At 36.4% G+C, this 18,661-nt stretch overlaps 1 protein-coding gene across 1 annotated transcript in view; it reads left to right on the forward strand.

Annotated features, from left to right (window-relative positions):
• The window catches only part of ESCO1 (establishment of sister chromatid cohesion N-acetyltransferase 1), a gene marked incomplete in the record, with an annotated part of 993,102 nt that overhangs the window by 653,283 nt on the left and 321,158 nt on the right, over positions 1-18,661 (forward strand). Inside the window, 1 exon segment of the mRNA XM_044065376.1 lies at positions 16,760-16,903. Within this exon segment, the coding sequence (XP_043921311.1) occupies positions 16,760-16,903 (144 nt within the window).

Below are 18,661 nucleotides of genomic sequence, written 5' to 3' on the forward strand. Positions count from 1 at the left end.
TTAGCTTTTTACAACTAGGTTTTTAAAATTTTTAAGTAAAAAAAAAATCACAGGCTCAACCGTGTGTGTTAGCATGGATAATATTTTTCTCTTGAGATCGAGTTTGTGTGTGTGGCTGTCTGTTTGGAACTTTTGTTTCTGTAAAGGGGGTAAAACTTCAGTATTTGAAGACACAGTTTTCTATGTTAAGTTAGTAGGTTTTGTGGGGGGTATTGGGGGTTTGTGTATATTTTTATTTGAGGGTTTTTAATAAAAACAAAAAGTTCTGTAAGATGTGTGACATAGGCTCAAATGGAGATAAGAAACAATTGTTTAAAACTTTAACCTGCCAGGCAGTGCATGCATGTAACACAAAATCTGAAACTAGACAGCTAACAAAATGTTATTCGTAAAGGGTGGGAATAATAATCCTTCAAGAATGATTCTTTCTGTAATGTCTTTAAACATTAATGGTCTCACAGATAAATGCAAAAAAGAGAGTACTGAACTATATTAAAAATGTGAAGTGCAAATAGCTATGTTACTGGACACACTTGGAAAGAACTGAACATGTGAATTTGATGAGAAAGGTTTTCAGGATGGTTATTCAGAGGAATATCTGGGGCAAAGGAAGAGAGAAGTACTTATATTATTTGCAAGAGGTGCTCCAATAGTAATAGAAGAAGAAGAAAAAGACAATAATGGTAGATGTATAGTAGTAAGGGGGCTACTGGCAAGGGAGTAGGATTACACCGGCATGTATTTATATTCCGTCGAAAACTGCTATAATGGAGCTAAAGAAAATTCTAGAGGAAATGATCAGTTCTCCGCAAGGAATATTGCTTATAGGTGGGGACTAGAATTTGCTTTACGGCAGTGAAGATGTGCCTGGTGGGGGGCAGAAAGAGAAATAAAACAAATTAGGTTCAATTTTAAAGTAATTTATGAAATGAGGATGGATGGATTTGGCATGGAAGATGTGACTAGGAATTCAGAATTAATTTACATATTATTCACCAAGATACATAAACTGGGCTTGGTTAGACAGAATTTGCATTGCACAGGAACATCTGCATTTAATTGAAGGTTTTCATATGTACTCAGTAACTATTTCAGATCATGTGCCAATAATAATGAAAATAAAACCACAGGGAAATAAAAGAAAAATGAGACCATGGCTCTTTCCCACCTGCCTGTTGAAGAGAGAGGAATTTAAGGACTGGGTAGAGGAAATTATTCAGGAGCTATTAGAGAATAGAGAAACTTCTGAAAATGCAGCTAGGGAGTGGGATAAAATTAATGTAGAATTTAAAAATTGGGTGGAAATAAAAGAAAAGGAGATATGGCTAAGAAGTAAGAATTATTTAGACGGACTGACAAATATTAATGTATTGCAAACTGGGGGGAAATCTCAGAACAAGAAGAGGAGCAACTACAGAATGCCAAATAGAAAATAAGGGATTACCTTGAAAATATGCATGAGTTTAGAAAAATTGCTGTTAAGCAACTGTTTTTTGATAGCAACGCTAGAGCACAAAAACTTTTAGCACAACTACTCGGGCGACAGAAAGAAGAAAGGGCTGTCACCAAGCTTAGGGAGCCTATAACAAGGAACATAAGGAAGCCTGTAGACGTATTAGAAATATTTTGGTAATTCTATGAAAGTCTGTATGAAGCAGGGAAATATGGAAATCAAGAAAAGGTACAAATAGAAGTGTTTATGGAAGAATTAAATATGCCAAGGTAAGAGGTAGATGAGGCTCAATTACTCATGATTAGGATAGGAGAAGACGAGATAAAAATGGTGACGTATAATCAATCTACAGGGAAGTCCCCAGGAATAGATGGTATTCCTGTGGAAGTTTCGAAACTTAGAGGGAAAAAAACTGAAATCTGGAAGGTTTTGATTAACATTATTTTAAGACGAGGAGAAGTACCAACATCCTGGAAGAAAGTGGCAGTAGCTGTAATACCTAAAAACGGTAAAGATCAGTCAGATCCATCTTCATACAGGCCCATTTCAGTATTAAACCATGATTATAAAGTGTTTGTCTGTAATGGCTAAAAAATGGCAAAAGTGATACCAGAACTGATGGATATGGATCAGTGTGGTTTTGTGGAGGGGAGGCAAACATTTGACACCATAAACAGAACAATGATGATCCAGAGGGAAGCAGAATTTAAGAAAATACCACTATTACTGGTGGGTCTTAATGCAGAGAAAGCTATTGAGAGTAAGCCGGGATTTTATGAGCAGAGCAATGGAATCATTTTACATTCCCTGACAAAATTATAAGGTGATTAAGAGGATATATGAAGGATTGGAGGCAAAAAGTGAAGTGGGTAGGGTCCTCTGATAATGTCTGCTTGAGCAGAGGAACCAGGCAGGGGTATCCTCTCTCCACTGTATTTATATTATGTTTTGAACCATTGGCAAAGAAAATAAGTGACTCAGAAATTTAATGATATACTTGGTATGGTATTCATGTCTGTATTTGCACATGACCTTATTTTATACCTGACAAAACCAGAAAGGGAAATTAAAGTGCTGTGGAACATATCGTGACAGTTTCAGACCTTTTCAGGATACAAAATTAATGAAGCTAAAACAGAAGCAAGTGGTAAATTATGTACCCACATATGAATTAGTTCAGCAGTATCCATATTTATGGGACATGATAAAGTGAAGTGTTTAGGAGTATGGATTAAAAATGATACCGGTATGGCAGCTAAGAATATGTGGGAAGAGAGTAAACAAAAGATAATACAAAAACTAAGAAAATAGAAGCTCTGTTATGTGAATATCAGTAGTAAGAAACAAGTAGTTAGAATGTTTTTAGCCCCTTTAGTCTTGTACACTGATCAGTCATATTTTTATCAACTAGAGGAGAAGTTGTGGATAATAAAGACCTGAAGGATTTTATCTGGGAGGCAAGACAGCGAGTCAAGTGGGATAAGCTTATTCTTCCAATAGAACGGGGTGGATTGGGATTACCCGAGTTTGTGTATTTCAGAGCAACACAGTTAAGGCTCCTGTACATATAGCACAAGCAGAAAACTATAATTCAGAATGGAAGTGGATGATGAAACAGGAGTAAAGCTCGAGTAACAGGGAGAGGCTGAGATTTTGAATGCAGACCTTTTAAGGAGAACAGTAGTAATCATACAGAATATTGTATTCATAAAGTAGCAGTAGGTCTTCTAAGAACTAAGCCAACACGGGCATGGAGAAAGATTCTGCTGATAGGGATGAGTGCAATTAGGGGTACAGACAATAGGTAAGATGGGATGGGAATGTATTGGAGAACTGGCAAAGGAACCAAAGTATTAGGAGCAAATAACTAGAGAGGGAAAGGTAATAGAATGGGAAGACGCCAACAACTTATTTGGACTGCAGGCTAGAGATTGCCTTCCATAATGAGGATTGATATTAGAGTATAGGCAAAAAGAAAGAAATAAGGGGATCCTAAACGAAAGACCATCACTGGTAGAGTTTTTAGTAGAATCTAGAACAGAAGTTGCCATTAATAAAGAAATAATTAGTAGACCATATAAATATTGCAAGATAACTATAAGAATCCATCAGAAGAGGTTAGGAAGCATTGGGAAGAGAGATTAGATAAGCAATTCACAAAGAAACAATGGGGTGATCCATGTTGGTCTTCCCAATATGTAACAGAATCTTGAAGATTTAGGATCTTTGCATGGAAGTGTTTACATAGGTATTTTTATTCCCCAAGTAGACTTCAAAGAATATTTCCTTATATAGACAGCAAATTTTGGAGGTGTGATGGGGAAGAAAGAGGTAACTGGGAACATATTTTCTAAGAGTGTAATGAGTTGGCAGACTTTAAAGATTCACTGCAGACTGTTCTTTCGAAGATGTTTGCGGACATGTTTGGAGTAAGTAGGGAAATGATTTTTTGAGCTGTGGTACAGAATTGGAATTGCCTAGACATAGTAAGGCCTTGCTGAGTCTAATTATGATGGCTGCCAAAAAAACAATTACTAGAAAATGGAAATCAAAGTCTGAACCAACTTTTCTAGAAATACTGAAGGTAGTAAGAGAGATAAAATAGCTTGGAACTGGTATCTTTAGAAAAGGATAGGAGCAAATTACATAGGAAAAAATGGGAAATGCGGAATCGATACATGCAGAGGAAAAACAGGGTTTAAAAGGAGGCAGGATTTGAATAACCCAAGTAATGGTTGACTAACAGTGACTGGATATGTTAAAAGTGATGTATAATGTTTGCAGCTACAGTTGTCTGCATGGTTTGGAATGTATAATGGTTGCAACTGAGATTGTCTCACTTTTTTCATTTATATAACTGTAACATGGTCTATGTCATACATTATAATTTAATAAAGGAATTTGTGTAAAAAAACTCTGTAAACTCAAAAAATACATACTCCTTGTAACTTCTTTCTGAATCATCATATCTCCAACATGTGCCTCTTGTCTACCGAAACATTTTTTTCAGCCTTGGAGGATTATGGAAATGTTTGTGTAAACATTTTCTTGGAAAAATTATATATATATATATATATATATATATATATATATATATATTTCAGTTTAGTTGCATATATAGGGTAAGACGCATTTCTTTCTACTGCTGACCTGTAATATCTTTAATCATTCATTCCTTACTGTTTTTAATTTTATACTGTACTGTCTTCTCAAATCTGATATTGCTTTATTTGTACTTATTACCCTTTTACAGTCTGCCATTTTGTTCTGACCTCAATTATAAAGTCTTCTATTTGTGATTTAACAAATTTACTATCCAGCCTCTGCATATTTTCCTTCAGTTCTTTTAATAGAACTGTATATACAAGTTGATCTAAGTTCAGAAACTCAAAAAGTTTTTTTTGTAGCTTCAAGCCATTTTATTATATCATCATTTCTCATCTGCTCCAAAAATCTCTGTTCATTGTTTCTTTTCTAAATGCTCAGCCTTATTACTGTGTAGCCTATTAAAAAAATTGTTTAATAGCCTTATGTCTACAAGGCTGTGCATAATGCTCTTTATATTACTTTCCTGATTCTACCTAAATGCCCACTTGCAGCTGTCATTGCCTTGTCTGACACTGTTTATCATGTGCTTACATTTGAACACAGTAGTCGTTTTTTTCTCAAAAATGTTTTTATTCATTTTATAACACAGTAATTTAACAATGTAATTACAAGAAAAGAACAGATACACTATATACAATGTCTATAACAATTAAGAAATAATAATATACATAGGAAAACATACTTTGCAAGATGAATAAATTCAGTTTTAAAGACAGGAGTCGATTGGGATTTTCAGTTGTTAGTAACAAATTTCCTTGCTATAGAGAAGATTGACCACAGTAAAAATATTTGATTTTTAGGAATGACTTCAGGAACATTAAAAAGAATAAGTGAGTCAGAGACTATGCAGTTGTCATTCCATAGAAGTTTGGTATTCCTTCCATAGAAAGATATCTGAAATCTAACCAAAATAGGGAAATTATTTTACAGTTAACAACAATGTGTATCCAGTCAGCATTAGGGTGTCCACATCTCCAGCATTTCATTTCATCTTGTACGTTATTGCTAATCTGTGTGGAGTGAAAAAGCATCTATGTAACGATTTCCATGTATATACATGCCAAAACAAGGAAGATATGGACTCCTTCACGGACTGTAAACAAAGTTTATCTTTTGCTGAGACTGTGTGTTTATTAACTTCACTAGAATAATTCCAAAAAGAAATATTTGCTTTGCTAAAATCATTTGAGGAATTTTATAAATAGCAGATATATATGAAGTATTCTTGATTGAGCTATTAACAATTGTTGAGATAAAATCTAAGAATTTTAAGGTATTCTATAATGCTTCTAGTGAGGGTGTGAGCTTGGCATGTTTAAAATCCTTACAGGTTTGGATGTCCAGCCAGTTGCAATTCTACAAATTATATCTGCCAATCAAATAGTCTGCAGAACTTATTTTATTAGCTATGAGAAACTGATTTCAATGTAATTGGTCGCCCTTCTTAAATTCTAGCATTTTCTGAGTATCAAAAGATGTCAAGCACTCATTTGTAAAAGCAGTAAGAAAAATAATAAAGTTCTTGATTAAGTGATTAGAAAACATAAGCTTTTTAAACAGCAGTAATATTTAACTTATAAAAGGTGCAGGAACAAGTTTCAACTTTTCACTTTGAATGTATATTTTTTAAGATCCATATAAAAATGCTTCTGTGTATTTGAATGTATGGTTCAAGCAGTCTTTTTATTTATTACTAAGAAGTAAGCTTTCATGAATTAACTTCCAATATGATGTACAAGAAGTATTATTCCAAAGCAACACTGTTGACAGACGCAAATTTAAATAAAAATCAATATTTGGAAACACTGTACCTCCTTCGTCCCAGCTTAAGGTATGCCAAAGAAGAGAAATTTTTGGGTTTTGGGGGTACCAAAGGAAGTTAAGTAATATATTTATTTTCATTTTAATTTTAATAGATGGGGGGAGTATTAAAGTTTGGCTAATAAATAATTTTGGGCAACAATATCATTTTAATTAATGTTGGTCTGTCTTCATATGTGAAGAACAATCTGTTCTAGCCATCAATTACACTTTCAATTGAGTATATAAGTTGATAGATGCGAGTGTTTTTTTTTTTATATAATTTGATTCAATAAGGACACCTAGATATTTTATGTGTACCCCTCAGTTTGTATCTGTATTTGATTTGAGTTTTAGTAACATTTTTATTTATTAGAAGTGTCTGAGTCTTACTGTGATTAAATTTTAGTCTAGAGATTTTTGCAAAGGAATCTAGATTATGTGATGGGTGATCTACTGAATTCAGTAGAATTCAGCAAGCAGTTGTATCTTAGGGGATAGCTCATCTGGTATTTTATATCCTTTACATTGTCATTCTTCCTAATGCAGTTTGCAAGAGGCTCTATGGCAAGGGCAAAGAGTAATGGGGAAAGGGGACACCCCTGCTTAGTAGTTCTTAATATTTCAAATGGGCTAGATAAATAAGACCCAATCTTTACATAAGAAATGGAATTTTCATATAATTTTTAGTTAGTCCAACAAAGTTTCTTGGCATTCCCGAGAACAGACAAGAAGCTGATTGTATGGATTTTCTCACTAACATGCCAGCTAAACAGACAGATGTAACAGTGAAAAGGTCACATCACTTGTTATTGATGCAATCTGTTCAGCCTAAATAAACTTGATCTGTTGTACGCCATTTTGTATCACTTGCTGTGAAAGAAATGGTCTTGTCCTCCTTATGGCGTTATTGAAAGATAATTGAAATTAGTGATTCGAGGGTGTTGGGTCATCATGACGTCTTTGCAGAGACTGGCATTGCAGTCAACTATTGGTGTGTGCAGGCAATGAATACTGAAGACCAAATGGCTATACCTGCACAGTAAAGAATTTTCTTTCCCTATGTTCCCAGAAGAAGCTGAAGCAAAAGTTTAACAATTGTGTGTGGCAGGTGGGAGGGCATCTGTATGGCCACATACGAATGCAGTTCTCCCAGAGTGATATTGAGTAGTTACTCAAAAGCATCAAGCAGGGATTACTTAGGGTCCTGTACTTTTTCTTAAAAAAAAAAATAAAAATAAAAAAATAAAAGCAGCCAATGGATAGGAGCTGGCCATCTGAGATAAATGTAAGACTGAAAATTTGTATGCCAAGACCTACCGTGAGTCATCTGCAGTTTTTGAAGACTCTGACTTGAAGATCATTTGGGTGATGCTGGCCATATTATTGAGAGTTGGGTCTTCCATCTCTTTATATGGATAGTGTAAGTACAATACAATGAACTGTAGTAAGAGACTAGTATCTGTGGTAAACTGGTCTTTTTGTCATGTTCAACATTACTGAGTCGAGTTACTAATTTAGTTTATAATTAAGTACTTTTCTGAACATGTAAGATGAATGGATCTAGATTCCATGTTCTTCAGTAAAGCAGGGTGAGACTTTTATGTCTTGAGTTTTACAGTTGTATCATTACATAATTACAGACTTAATAGTAATAAGAGCCAAATCCAGTGTTCAACTTCAGTTGAGGTATTTAGCCAAGAAGTTTGGCTAAATTTAAGGGGCTGGATTCACCATAATGGAAAGTTTATATCTCTGACACCAAGAGGGAAAGCTAACTAAAATATGGTCACAGCTGCTTGCAGTAGGAGGAAATGGGACGATAAAATTGTCTCCCTGATCAGCTTGGTAAACCAGCTGCTACTGCTTTATTTGTGAGGGTTGTTAAAGGCTTCATGCTTTCTTCGTGGAAGACTTCTTCATGTGTATGTACTTCTGAGATTGAGGATAGGATTCACTTTTATGTATTGTTTCGCAGTTATTCAATGTTTTATTTTCTTTTTAAAGTACAAAATATGCTGACAGAGTGCAAATACAGTTACTGTAAAAGCAGAAAAGCACTTGGACAGCCGTTTACGCCCAGAACACCTTTAATTGCACAGCACAGCATAGAAAGGAAATAACGCTGAACACCTCACAGTACATTTTCATCCGAGACTTCATCAGAATAATTATATACATCACTTCCCCCATTTTATACTACTGTCAATTCATTAATAAAGCAATCCATTAAGCAGTTTAAACATCATTAGTTCATTAAACACAAAAACAAGTAAAACCAATAACTTACACTAAATAAAAATACTTTTAGAAACATTTCTCATCCTAACATTATATGCCTATTAAAAAGCCTCGTAATCCCGATTTCTTAAAACAATACATAATAAAATTATATTAAATACACAATTAATAACTTGGTAAAATATGTTATATTTAAAATGTGGATACATACTAAAAGACAGTGTTTTGCTGCCATCTAGTGTCCTAAAAGTTTATTTCATTAAATAATTCAAACTGTACCAAATCCATAAATAGAATCAAACTGTCTAGAAACACAGAATAGTCAAACACAAAATACATGAATATACAAAAATATAAAATCATTTGTTGTCTAGTTAAAATCATTTATTTATGAGAGACAATACTATTAAAAAGGGGTTAATTATGTGAAAAAACTTTTCATACACAATGAATCAAGTGTGTGTTTTCTTTCGGCTTTTCCCGGTTAGGGGTTGCCACAGAGGAACTCCGGTCTGCTAATGATAGGCAGTCAGTTATTACGGTGCCGAGGTGCCAGTCCGACACCTAACCTTCAACAAAGGTACACCCATTCACGCATGTCTTTCGAATGCCACTCGACCGCAGGGAGGACATGCAGACTCCACACAGAAGGTGCTCCAGCCGAGAATCGAACGGGAGAACCTCTTGCTGTGAGTCGGCAACGCTACCGCTGCACCACCGCAGCTCTAATGAATGTGTTACTTAAAAAAAACTATCATTTGGCTGCTCTTAATTTCAATACAGGAGCAAGGGAGACCATCTCATTGAGCCCTGGCCATTTATTCGCCTCCAGGACCAACTGCCAATATACTTCTCGATATTCTGGTCTCCCATGGTCCCCCTCAGACATCCATCTGAACTTTTAACACAAAAAAATGAAAATGTAGCCTCCTTACATGTTTGTCTATGCTTATACAAAGCATTCCTATTGTTACCCTTTTTAATATCGTAACTATGCTTGTATATTTTCCTTTTTAAACACCTTTCAGTTTTCCCTACATAAAAACCCTCACATCTTCTGCACAGGGCCACATATACTAGCCCCTTGCAGTCACAGTTAGAGTAACATTTTGCATTGAAACACCTGTTCCTACTAGGGATAAAAATATCTGATTTGTTGGAAATAAGAGAGCACTGTGGGCAAGCCCCACATTTATATGTCCCCACTCTTTTAGTTCTTTTTTTCTGGGCCCTTCTTTTCCAAAATGTTTTTAATACTTTTACCTTTCCTAAAGGCAAATTTCAGGGGGTGGTCAAACTTAATGTTCAGGTCAGACAACTTACTAAACCTGCCCCATTCTTCTTTTAAACTCCCAGTGATGGTTCCAGCATCCCCACTGTAATCCAACTCAGATGTTTTCAAACCTGTCCTCTCCATCATTTACCTGTAGGTTACTTCCTATCACATTATTTTCCATACCTAAAATAGGTGCAAATCTATTATTTCTGTTTTCAAGGACTTCATTAAAAATTTCATTATTTTCTCCGGGTATCCCCTATCCAAAAACATATACCCTTCAATAGTTCACCTTCTTGCATAAAATCCACATCCTCTGATGTCATTCTACTACCCCTGACGTATTGACCTTTCACAATGCTCCTTTTCTGTGCAAACGGGTGAGAGCTCTGAAAATGCAGAAAGGAATTGCAGTAGGTAGCTTTCCTATGTAGCTTTGAGGTGAACTTATTACTGTTATAGTCCATCCCAAAATTCACATCCAGATAATTGATGGAACTCTGTCCTATTTTATAGGTAAACCTTAAAAAATTCTGTGCTATTTGTAATGTAGTTCAAAAATTCACCAAATTTTTCCTCACTCATCCAAAAGTCATTGCTAGAGGACCCAGCAGTTCTTGTATGCTGAATTAAAAATAAATTTCTTCTCCCACCTTTCTCTGTGCTGTGCAATTAAAGGTGTTCTGGGCATAAACGGCTGTCTGAGTGCTTTATTGCTTTTATAGTAACTGTACTGGCACTCTGTCATGGTTTTTGTACTTTTTGGTGTTTTTTGACTTTGGATGAGCTCATTGTTTCGCCCGAGGCTATTTCAGGTGGAAATAGCAATGGCAGAGCAGTGGAAGCTCTGATTGGTCGAGTAGCACAGCTCATTCATCTCTTGGAGCCGATTTGTCACTCTCACTGGTAAAGCCTGGCTCTAATGTGTCATCATCGGGTCGTTTGGAGGCGTGTGCAACTAAGGAAGGCTGCAATGAGGAAAATAACCATTGGCATTCTGATGAAGAGACTGGAACTTTTAATTTAAACAGTTTTGATGAAAGGAGGACTCCAGAGCTCCTAAAAGTGAATGGAACTGCTTCTGCAAAAGACTGTGGCCATGGCAAGGAGCAGGGAGCTAATTCAAAGACACAAGGTGACTGTTATCATTTAATGGTTGTAATATTAATGTTGAGCAGCAGGACATTAGTTTGGAAACATGGCTTAAAAAAATGTTAATTTTGACAAGCATGCACAAATTGCGGTTGCTGATGATTTTGATGCCTATGCTAATAATTTCAGCAAATTAAATTACTTGTTTACATTTAAAACATTAAATGTGGATAATTTAAACGTAAAAGAATGTATTAATTCTAAAATTGTGCCTGAAGGTTAAGGGTGTACAGATTTCCCAACAATGTAGAAGGGTCAGATTTTCATATGGAATTGTTAGACATTTTTGACAATTGTGGTTTTGAGATTCTTAGAGCTATTACAAGACAGAATGAAAGGGCGATGGGGGTTTTGAATGAAAGAATCATTAAGGTGAACAGTTGTTTGGTCAATTATGGGTGAACAGTTGTTTGGTCAATTATTTGTTATTTAGTGTAGAGGAAGAAAAGAGAAAGTATTTTGAACTGAGGAAACAGGTTGACGAGAAGATTAATAATATAGTTTATAGGAAAAAAAGAAAGTTAGATAGAGATTTTAATGAATATGCACAGATAATACACTACCCTAAACCAAGGAGCTTCACTAACCTGTCTAGAGCGGAGAAGGTTTTTTATAGGACAGGGGGAGAGGGTTCTAATGTAAGAACAGACGATAGGCATAATGCTAATAATGAAATACTTAGAGTGTGGATGGTCCAGTTGACATTAATGACCCTTTAGGGTATCCCCCCCCACCGAAGGTCCGAAAGACTAAAAAACAAAAGGAATGTTTACTATTATCAGGGCAATTGCAGGGGTGGCACAACGAAGGCATGAATCATGGCTGTTGAATGGTACAAAAGAAAACCATAATAGTACCTATTGAGGATGAAGGGGTTGATCTGGCCACTATCCAGATAATAAGTAGTGACAATACTGTAACATTTCATGGGTACAAGATTTTTAACTATAGCAGCTTGGAAGTGAATGTTTTTTTGAGTTGTTTTTTTGGAAAAGTTTTAAGTTTGTTCCCAAGAGGAAAAGTGAGATAAGTAATTTACTTATTGATTTAAAAATGTTAGAGAAAGAAAAACTTGGAATTTCTGTTGGGTGAACAAAAGGAAAAAGTAGAAATGTTAGAAAAAGAGTGTATGGAATCCACCACTACATCTGCAATTAAAGAACTTTGAGAATATGGTGAAAAGTAGTTTAAGGAAAAAGGTTGTGAAAAATAGGGTTTGGTCTAACTTAACTAAAGAGGAAAGGTTAATTCTAAACACACTTCGTGACAATAAATACTTTAGAGTTATGAAACCGGATAAAGGTGGGGATATGGTCCTTATTGATTCAGTTATATATGAGAGTAAAATGATGGACCTTTTAAATGATGGAATTAAGTACTCTAAAGTTTCAATAAATGAAATTAACATTGCATATAGAAACATTTATGCACCCCTTAATGATTTAGTATTGGAAGGGGTGATGGACACTGAGACCTTTAAGTTTTTACACAATAAGGAACCAAGGGTGGTGGCCACAATGTTCGGTATCCCAAAGGTACATAAGAATTCAATTGACCCACCCATGAGACCAGTGGTAGCAGCTAGCCAATCTGTTACAGCCCCTATTGTGAAGTTTTTAGATTTTAGATTGCAAAATATCTCATTAAATGCAACAAATGTTATTAAGGAGTCCTGGGATTTCCTCAGAAATGTGAAAAACGATTTATTTAGGAAGAATATGTTTTTTATTACAATTGATGTGATTGACCTTTTTACGCCCATCCCACACAAAGAAGGCTTGGAATTTTTAGAAGAAATTTTAAGGGACAATAAGGATTTTAGTATTAGGAATATTTGATTTTAACCTTAATGGAATTGGTTTTAAAACATAATTTTATTTATTTTGAGGGAGAATTCTTTCGCCAGTTGATTGGAGTGGCAATGGGCACTATGTGCGCCCCAACCTTTGCAAATTTGGTGCTGGCCTGGTTGGAGAAGAAATTTATTTTTAATTCAGCATACAAGGACTGCTGGGTCCCTCTATCAACAGTTTTTGGATGATATTTGCCTTTTCTGGATAGAGAGTGAGGAAATTTTTATGAATTTTGAACTACATTACGATTAGCACAGAATTTTTAAGGTTTACCTATAAAATAGGACAGGGTTCCATTGATTATCTGGATGTGAATTTTGGGAAGGACTATAACAGTAATAAGTTCACCTCAAAAGTACATAGGAAAGCTACCTACTGCAATTCCTTTCTGCATTTTCAGAGCTCTCACCCGTTTGCACAGAAAAGGAGCATTGTGAAAGGTCAATACGTCAGGGGTAGTAGAATGACATCAGAGGATGTGGATTTTATGCAAGAAGGTGAACTATTGAAGGGTATATGTTTTTGGATAGGGGATACCCGGAGAAAATAATTAATGAAATTTTTAATGAAGTCCTTGAAAACAGAAATAATAGATTTGCACCCATTTTAGGTATGGAAAATAATGTGATAGGAAGTAACCTACAGGTAAATGATGGAGACGACAAGTTTGAAAATCTCTTTGTGTTGGATTATAGTGGGGATGCTGGAACCATCACTGGGAGTTTGAAAGAAGAATGGGGCAGGTTTAGTAGGTTGACTGACCTGAACATTAAGTTGGACCATCCCCTGAAATTTGTTTTTAGGAAAGGTAAAAGTATTAAAAACATTTTGGAAAAGAAGAGCCCAGAAAAAAGAACTAAAAGAGTGGGGACATATAAATGTGGGGCTTGCCCACAGTGTTCTTTTATTTCCAATAAATCAGAGATTTTTAACCCTAGTAGGAACAGGTGTATCAGTGCAAAATATTACTCTAACTGTGACTGCAAGGACTAGTATATGTGGCCCTGTGTGGAAGATGTGAGGGTTTTTATGTAGGGAAAACCAAAAGGTGTTTAAAAAGGAGAATATACGAGCATAGTTATGATACTAAAAAGGGTAACAATAGGAATGCTTTGTATAAGCATACACTAACATGTAAGGAGGCTACATTTTCATTTTTTGTGTTAGAAGTTCAGATGGATGTCAGAGGGGGGGGCCATGGGAGACCCAAATAGACTATCGAGATGTATATTAGCAGTTGGGCCTGGAGGTGAAAAATGGCCAGGGCTCAATGAGACGGTCTCCCTTGCTCCTGTATTGAAGTTAAGAGCGGCCAAATTATAGGTTTTTAAGTAACTTACTTGATTCATTGTGTATGAAATGTTTTTTCACATAATTAACCCCTTTTTAATAGTATTGTCCCTCATAAATAAATGGTTTTAAATAGACAGGAAATTATTTTATATTTTAGAATATTCATGTACTGTGTTCGACTATTCCATGTTTCTAGACAATTTGATTGTATTTATGGATTTGGTACACTTTGAATTATTTAATGCAATAAACTTTTAGGACACTAGATGTCAGCAAAACATTGTCTTACTATGTATCCACATTTTAAATATAATAGGTAGTTTTCCAAGTTAGCCGCGGTGGTGGTGCTGCGGTAGCGTTGTCGCCTCACAGTAAGACACTGTCCGGTTCGATTCTCAGCTAGAGCGTCTTCTGCGTGGAGACATGCGTGAATGGGCATACCTTCGTTGAAGGTTGTGCGTCAGGCCTGGCAAGCCAGTACGTAAAAATCAACTGCCAATCATTAGCGGACCGGAATTCCGCTGTGGTGACCCCTAACCGGGAAAAGCCGAAAGACACAATAAAAAGTTTACCAAGTTATTAATTGTGTATTTAGTATAATTTTTTGTATTGTTTTAAGAAATGGGGATTACTAGGCTTTTTAATAGGCACATAATGTTAGGATGAGAAATGTTTCTAACAGTATTTTTATTTAGTGTAAGTTATTGGTTTTACTTGTTTTTGTGTTTAATGAACTAATTATGTTTAATTGTTTAATGGATTGCTTTATTAATGAATTGTCAGTGGTATAAAATGGGGGAAGTGATGTATGTAATTATTCTGATGAAGTCGTAGATGAAAACGTACTGTGAAGTGTTCAGCATTATTTCCTTTCTGCGCTGTGCTGTGCTGTGCAGTTAAAGGTGTTCTGGACGTAAACGGCTGTCCGAGTACTTTTCTGCTTTTATTGTCTTTTACGTTGGACAGACCATAGAATTGGTGTAAGGGTTATTTTAATGACTTCCCTTGGCCTTTATGCAGGAATTGGGTGACCTAAGTATCTTTGAAACTTTCCAGGCATGTATAAACTGACAAAAGTATAAGATTTCATAGTGGTATGCTTGCCAATGATTAGCTTTGGTGTAGTAGCCTCCATGAACATCTGAGGGAAAAATCCATGTGTATCTGCCATGCTTTAAGGAAGGAAAATATTCTTTTGTTCCTTTTGCATGTTAAAATCACCCAGCAGCCAGGATATGTTAGACTGTAGTTGTGACAACACCACTGTTATGACCTTATTTAATGTTGGGATTATTTTGGTAAAGAACTACACTTCAAATAAGTAAAAGATATGCACAGTTGATTCATAAACAGAGTAATTTGGAGAAGTTATTAGAGTCCCTGGCAGTATCATTTCTTACTAAAAGTATACTCCCCACAAGCTTTAAGTTCTTGATTTGTGAAACTGGTATGTTTTTTTTCCTTCATCCCCCCCCCCCCTCCCCATTTCTGAAGGGCCATGACCAATGACTCTCCTCTACCTGAACATAATATGCCAATTTGTTCCATGGCAAGAGCCCTATAACAAATTCTTCCTGCTTGGTGCATCAGTTGCCCCCCCCTCCCATGACAAGCATCTGGGTGGTAGGAAGCAAGTCATCTTTCTGGTCCCTCAGAGAGGCCTATCCCTAGGCTTTCCTCAGACTTCCCATAGCTGCCTGTTTGGGGGAGAAGGTGTGCATACCTGTACCCTGGCACATCAGAAAGGTCCCTGCCCTGTGAAGCATGAGACAATGCTGTCACTGCAGGTGGACGATACACTCAGCCACTGCTAGGTGACACCATTCCACCAAGTCTAGTAGCTTCTCTCCCCAAGGATGAGTGAGCTGCTAGTCAAACATGGGACAGCTAGGCTGTAGTCATGGTTTCACCTTATACTGAGGTATGTTGTACATTACCTGAATTTAACATGAGATGACCTCAGATGGTTTAGCCCAGGTTTTGTCAGTTCTAGTGTGTCATGTTGGAACACCATACTTCAGATTTGGCAGATATGTCCTTTTGCATTTCCAGTATCTTCCATAGGTAGAGTACTTTTCCTGATAGGAGATGAAGAAGTCATTGTAAGCTATGACAGAGAACAAGCTGTGTAAGCCAAGTGTAAAGGAGTAGAAAGTGTCAATGGCCAATTGTGGCAGGTGTATGGAGGCTCAGTGTGGTATTGTAACACCGTCGAGGTGGGATGAGGTAAAAGAATATGTGAACAGACATTGATTAATATGTGTAAATTTTAAGAGGAAAAGTGGCTGAAGAACTTATTTAAATTAGATGGAAGAGATGGGTATATTTTTTAGAGGTATGTGGTTCATATAGAGAAAAATGACCCAAAGAGTAGTAAAGCTGTGAACTGTCATTGAAATTCATCCTGCAGTCTAGTTTGGATTCCCTTCATCTCCATTTGCCTACTTTGCAAGTTGTGAGCAAGCTACTTCACCAGGCAGTGCTTCCTGGTTGCTGTTGGTAATAAGGCACTTAATGTCTGTTGAAAGTAATTAGGAAGATGTAAACATGAAAAAAGTTTATTAACACAATAAATGTTTGCAGGTTGAAGAAATCCGAGAGATGGTGGATAATAATCTGGGATTCCAGCAAGCTCCCCTCAGGTTTCCATCGAAGACTAAGTCACTCCTCTTCATTTCTAATGACAAAAAAGTGATTGGATGCTTGATTGCAGAACACATCCATCAGGTATGTATTACTTTGGGCAGTACTATGTAGGTAAAACAGAGAGACGACTAAAGAAGAGAATATACGAACATTTGTATACAATACAGAAGGCAAATACTAACAATGCACTGTTTAGACATACCATTGAATGCCCCAACTATACAGGATTCAAATTTGGGATTTTAGTGGTTTTACCTGTGGACCCTACGCGGTGGTGCAGAGGTTAGCGTTGCCGCCTCACAGCAAGAGGTTCTCTGGTTCGATCCTTGGCTAGAGCACCTTCTGTGCGGAGTCTGCATGTCCTCCCTGTGGTCGCGTGGGTTTCCTCTGGGTGCTCCGGTTTCCTCCCACATCCCAAAGACATGCTGTAGGTGGATCGGACACTCCAAATTGGCCCTGGGTGTGAGTGCGTGCATGTGTGCCCCTTCTGTGGAAGGTTGGGCGCCGGGCTGGCAACTCGATACTGTAAAACTCCACTGCCAGTCATGAGCGGACAGTTGATCCGCTGTGGCAACCCCTAACCGGGAAAATCCGAAAGAAAAAGACCTGTGGACCCTAGAGGGGAGATGGTGGGAACTATTACTAGAAATAAAAGAATTCCAATGGCAAGTAAGATTAAATGCTGTCCCACCCCCAGGTTTAAATGAGAATATTTCCATACTCCCTATGCTAAAGTAGAGAGCATTAGAATTGTGATTTCTCAAGTTGTTAGAACAGGCACTAGGGGCTAATCTGTATTTATTCAAGAAGTAAGGGTATGCTATATTTCTCTACCATTTTTTGATTCTTTGACATAGTTTTAAATTTTGTTTCTGTTTTAAACTGAGCCTTATATGCTCATATCTGCAATTTAACAGTCACATGCAAGTATGAACTTTTATTAATGGTACCTGTATAAACCATATATTTTACAATGTATTCAGTTTTCAAATTAACATACATTTTTATTTTCCAATAGGTGTGTGTATGTATATATAATTCTATTGTCATGAGATGCAGGAATTGTTTTGAGTATATAAAAGTAACATGGCAATCTTATGTTAAAGTTTTTATAGTAGTAACTTAAAAGTTGATGAATTGACCATGTTAGTTAATTGGGTTGGGTTTATAAGGAAGTTGTATGTACATTGTTTGTTCTGATGAAGTCCTACTGTTAAGTGTGGAGGGACGCTGCATTTTTTGAACTCACACGTGTGAAGGTCTCAAACTGAATTTATTTTTCTTTATACTTTGGAATAGTTTACAAGAAGACAGTACAGTGTATTAGGTGCTTGGATTGTCAGCAATAAATTGTGAGCAGTTGGAATTTTGCTGATGTGACTATTTAAAGGAAGCACAACAAAGCAACATAACTAAACCATTTGACTTTCATATGTACATGTAACTTGCTGTGATGTAATGAGAGCTACTAACCAACGTAGATTGCTGAGCACTGTAAAGTGAGCCTCTTTCCTTCCAATTACAGGTACCAAAAAAGTGTTAAATTTGAAAAGGGCAGCTTCTCTTCTAGTCTGACTTTAATGTACCCCATACTGCACCATCACTTGTCAGGAGACAGATAAATGGTGGACAGCATTCTGTTTGCTAATATATTTGTAAGCCGAGTTGTTGATTATCACATTCTTTACACAAGAAGGTAGCTGCTTTGCTTTTGGAGATCTCTGTAGTGACAAAAAACAGCCCCATTTTTTCTGTGGGGGCTGTGCCCAGGCTGTCTTACGTTAACCATACTTTTTCATATCACAAGTGTGATGGCTCCCTTTTTTATTTTTCCTGACA

Source organism: Protopterus annectens, chromosome 3.part0 (genome assembly GCF_019279795.1).
Source record: "Protopterus annectens isolate FY-2018-M chromosome 3.part0, PAN1.0, whole genome shotgun sequence".
Classification (NCBI taxonomy): Eukaryota; Metazoa; Chordata; order Ceratodontiformes; family Protopteridae; genus Protopterus; species Protopterus annectens.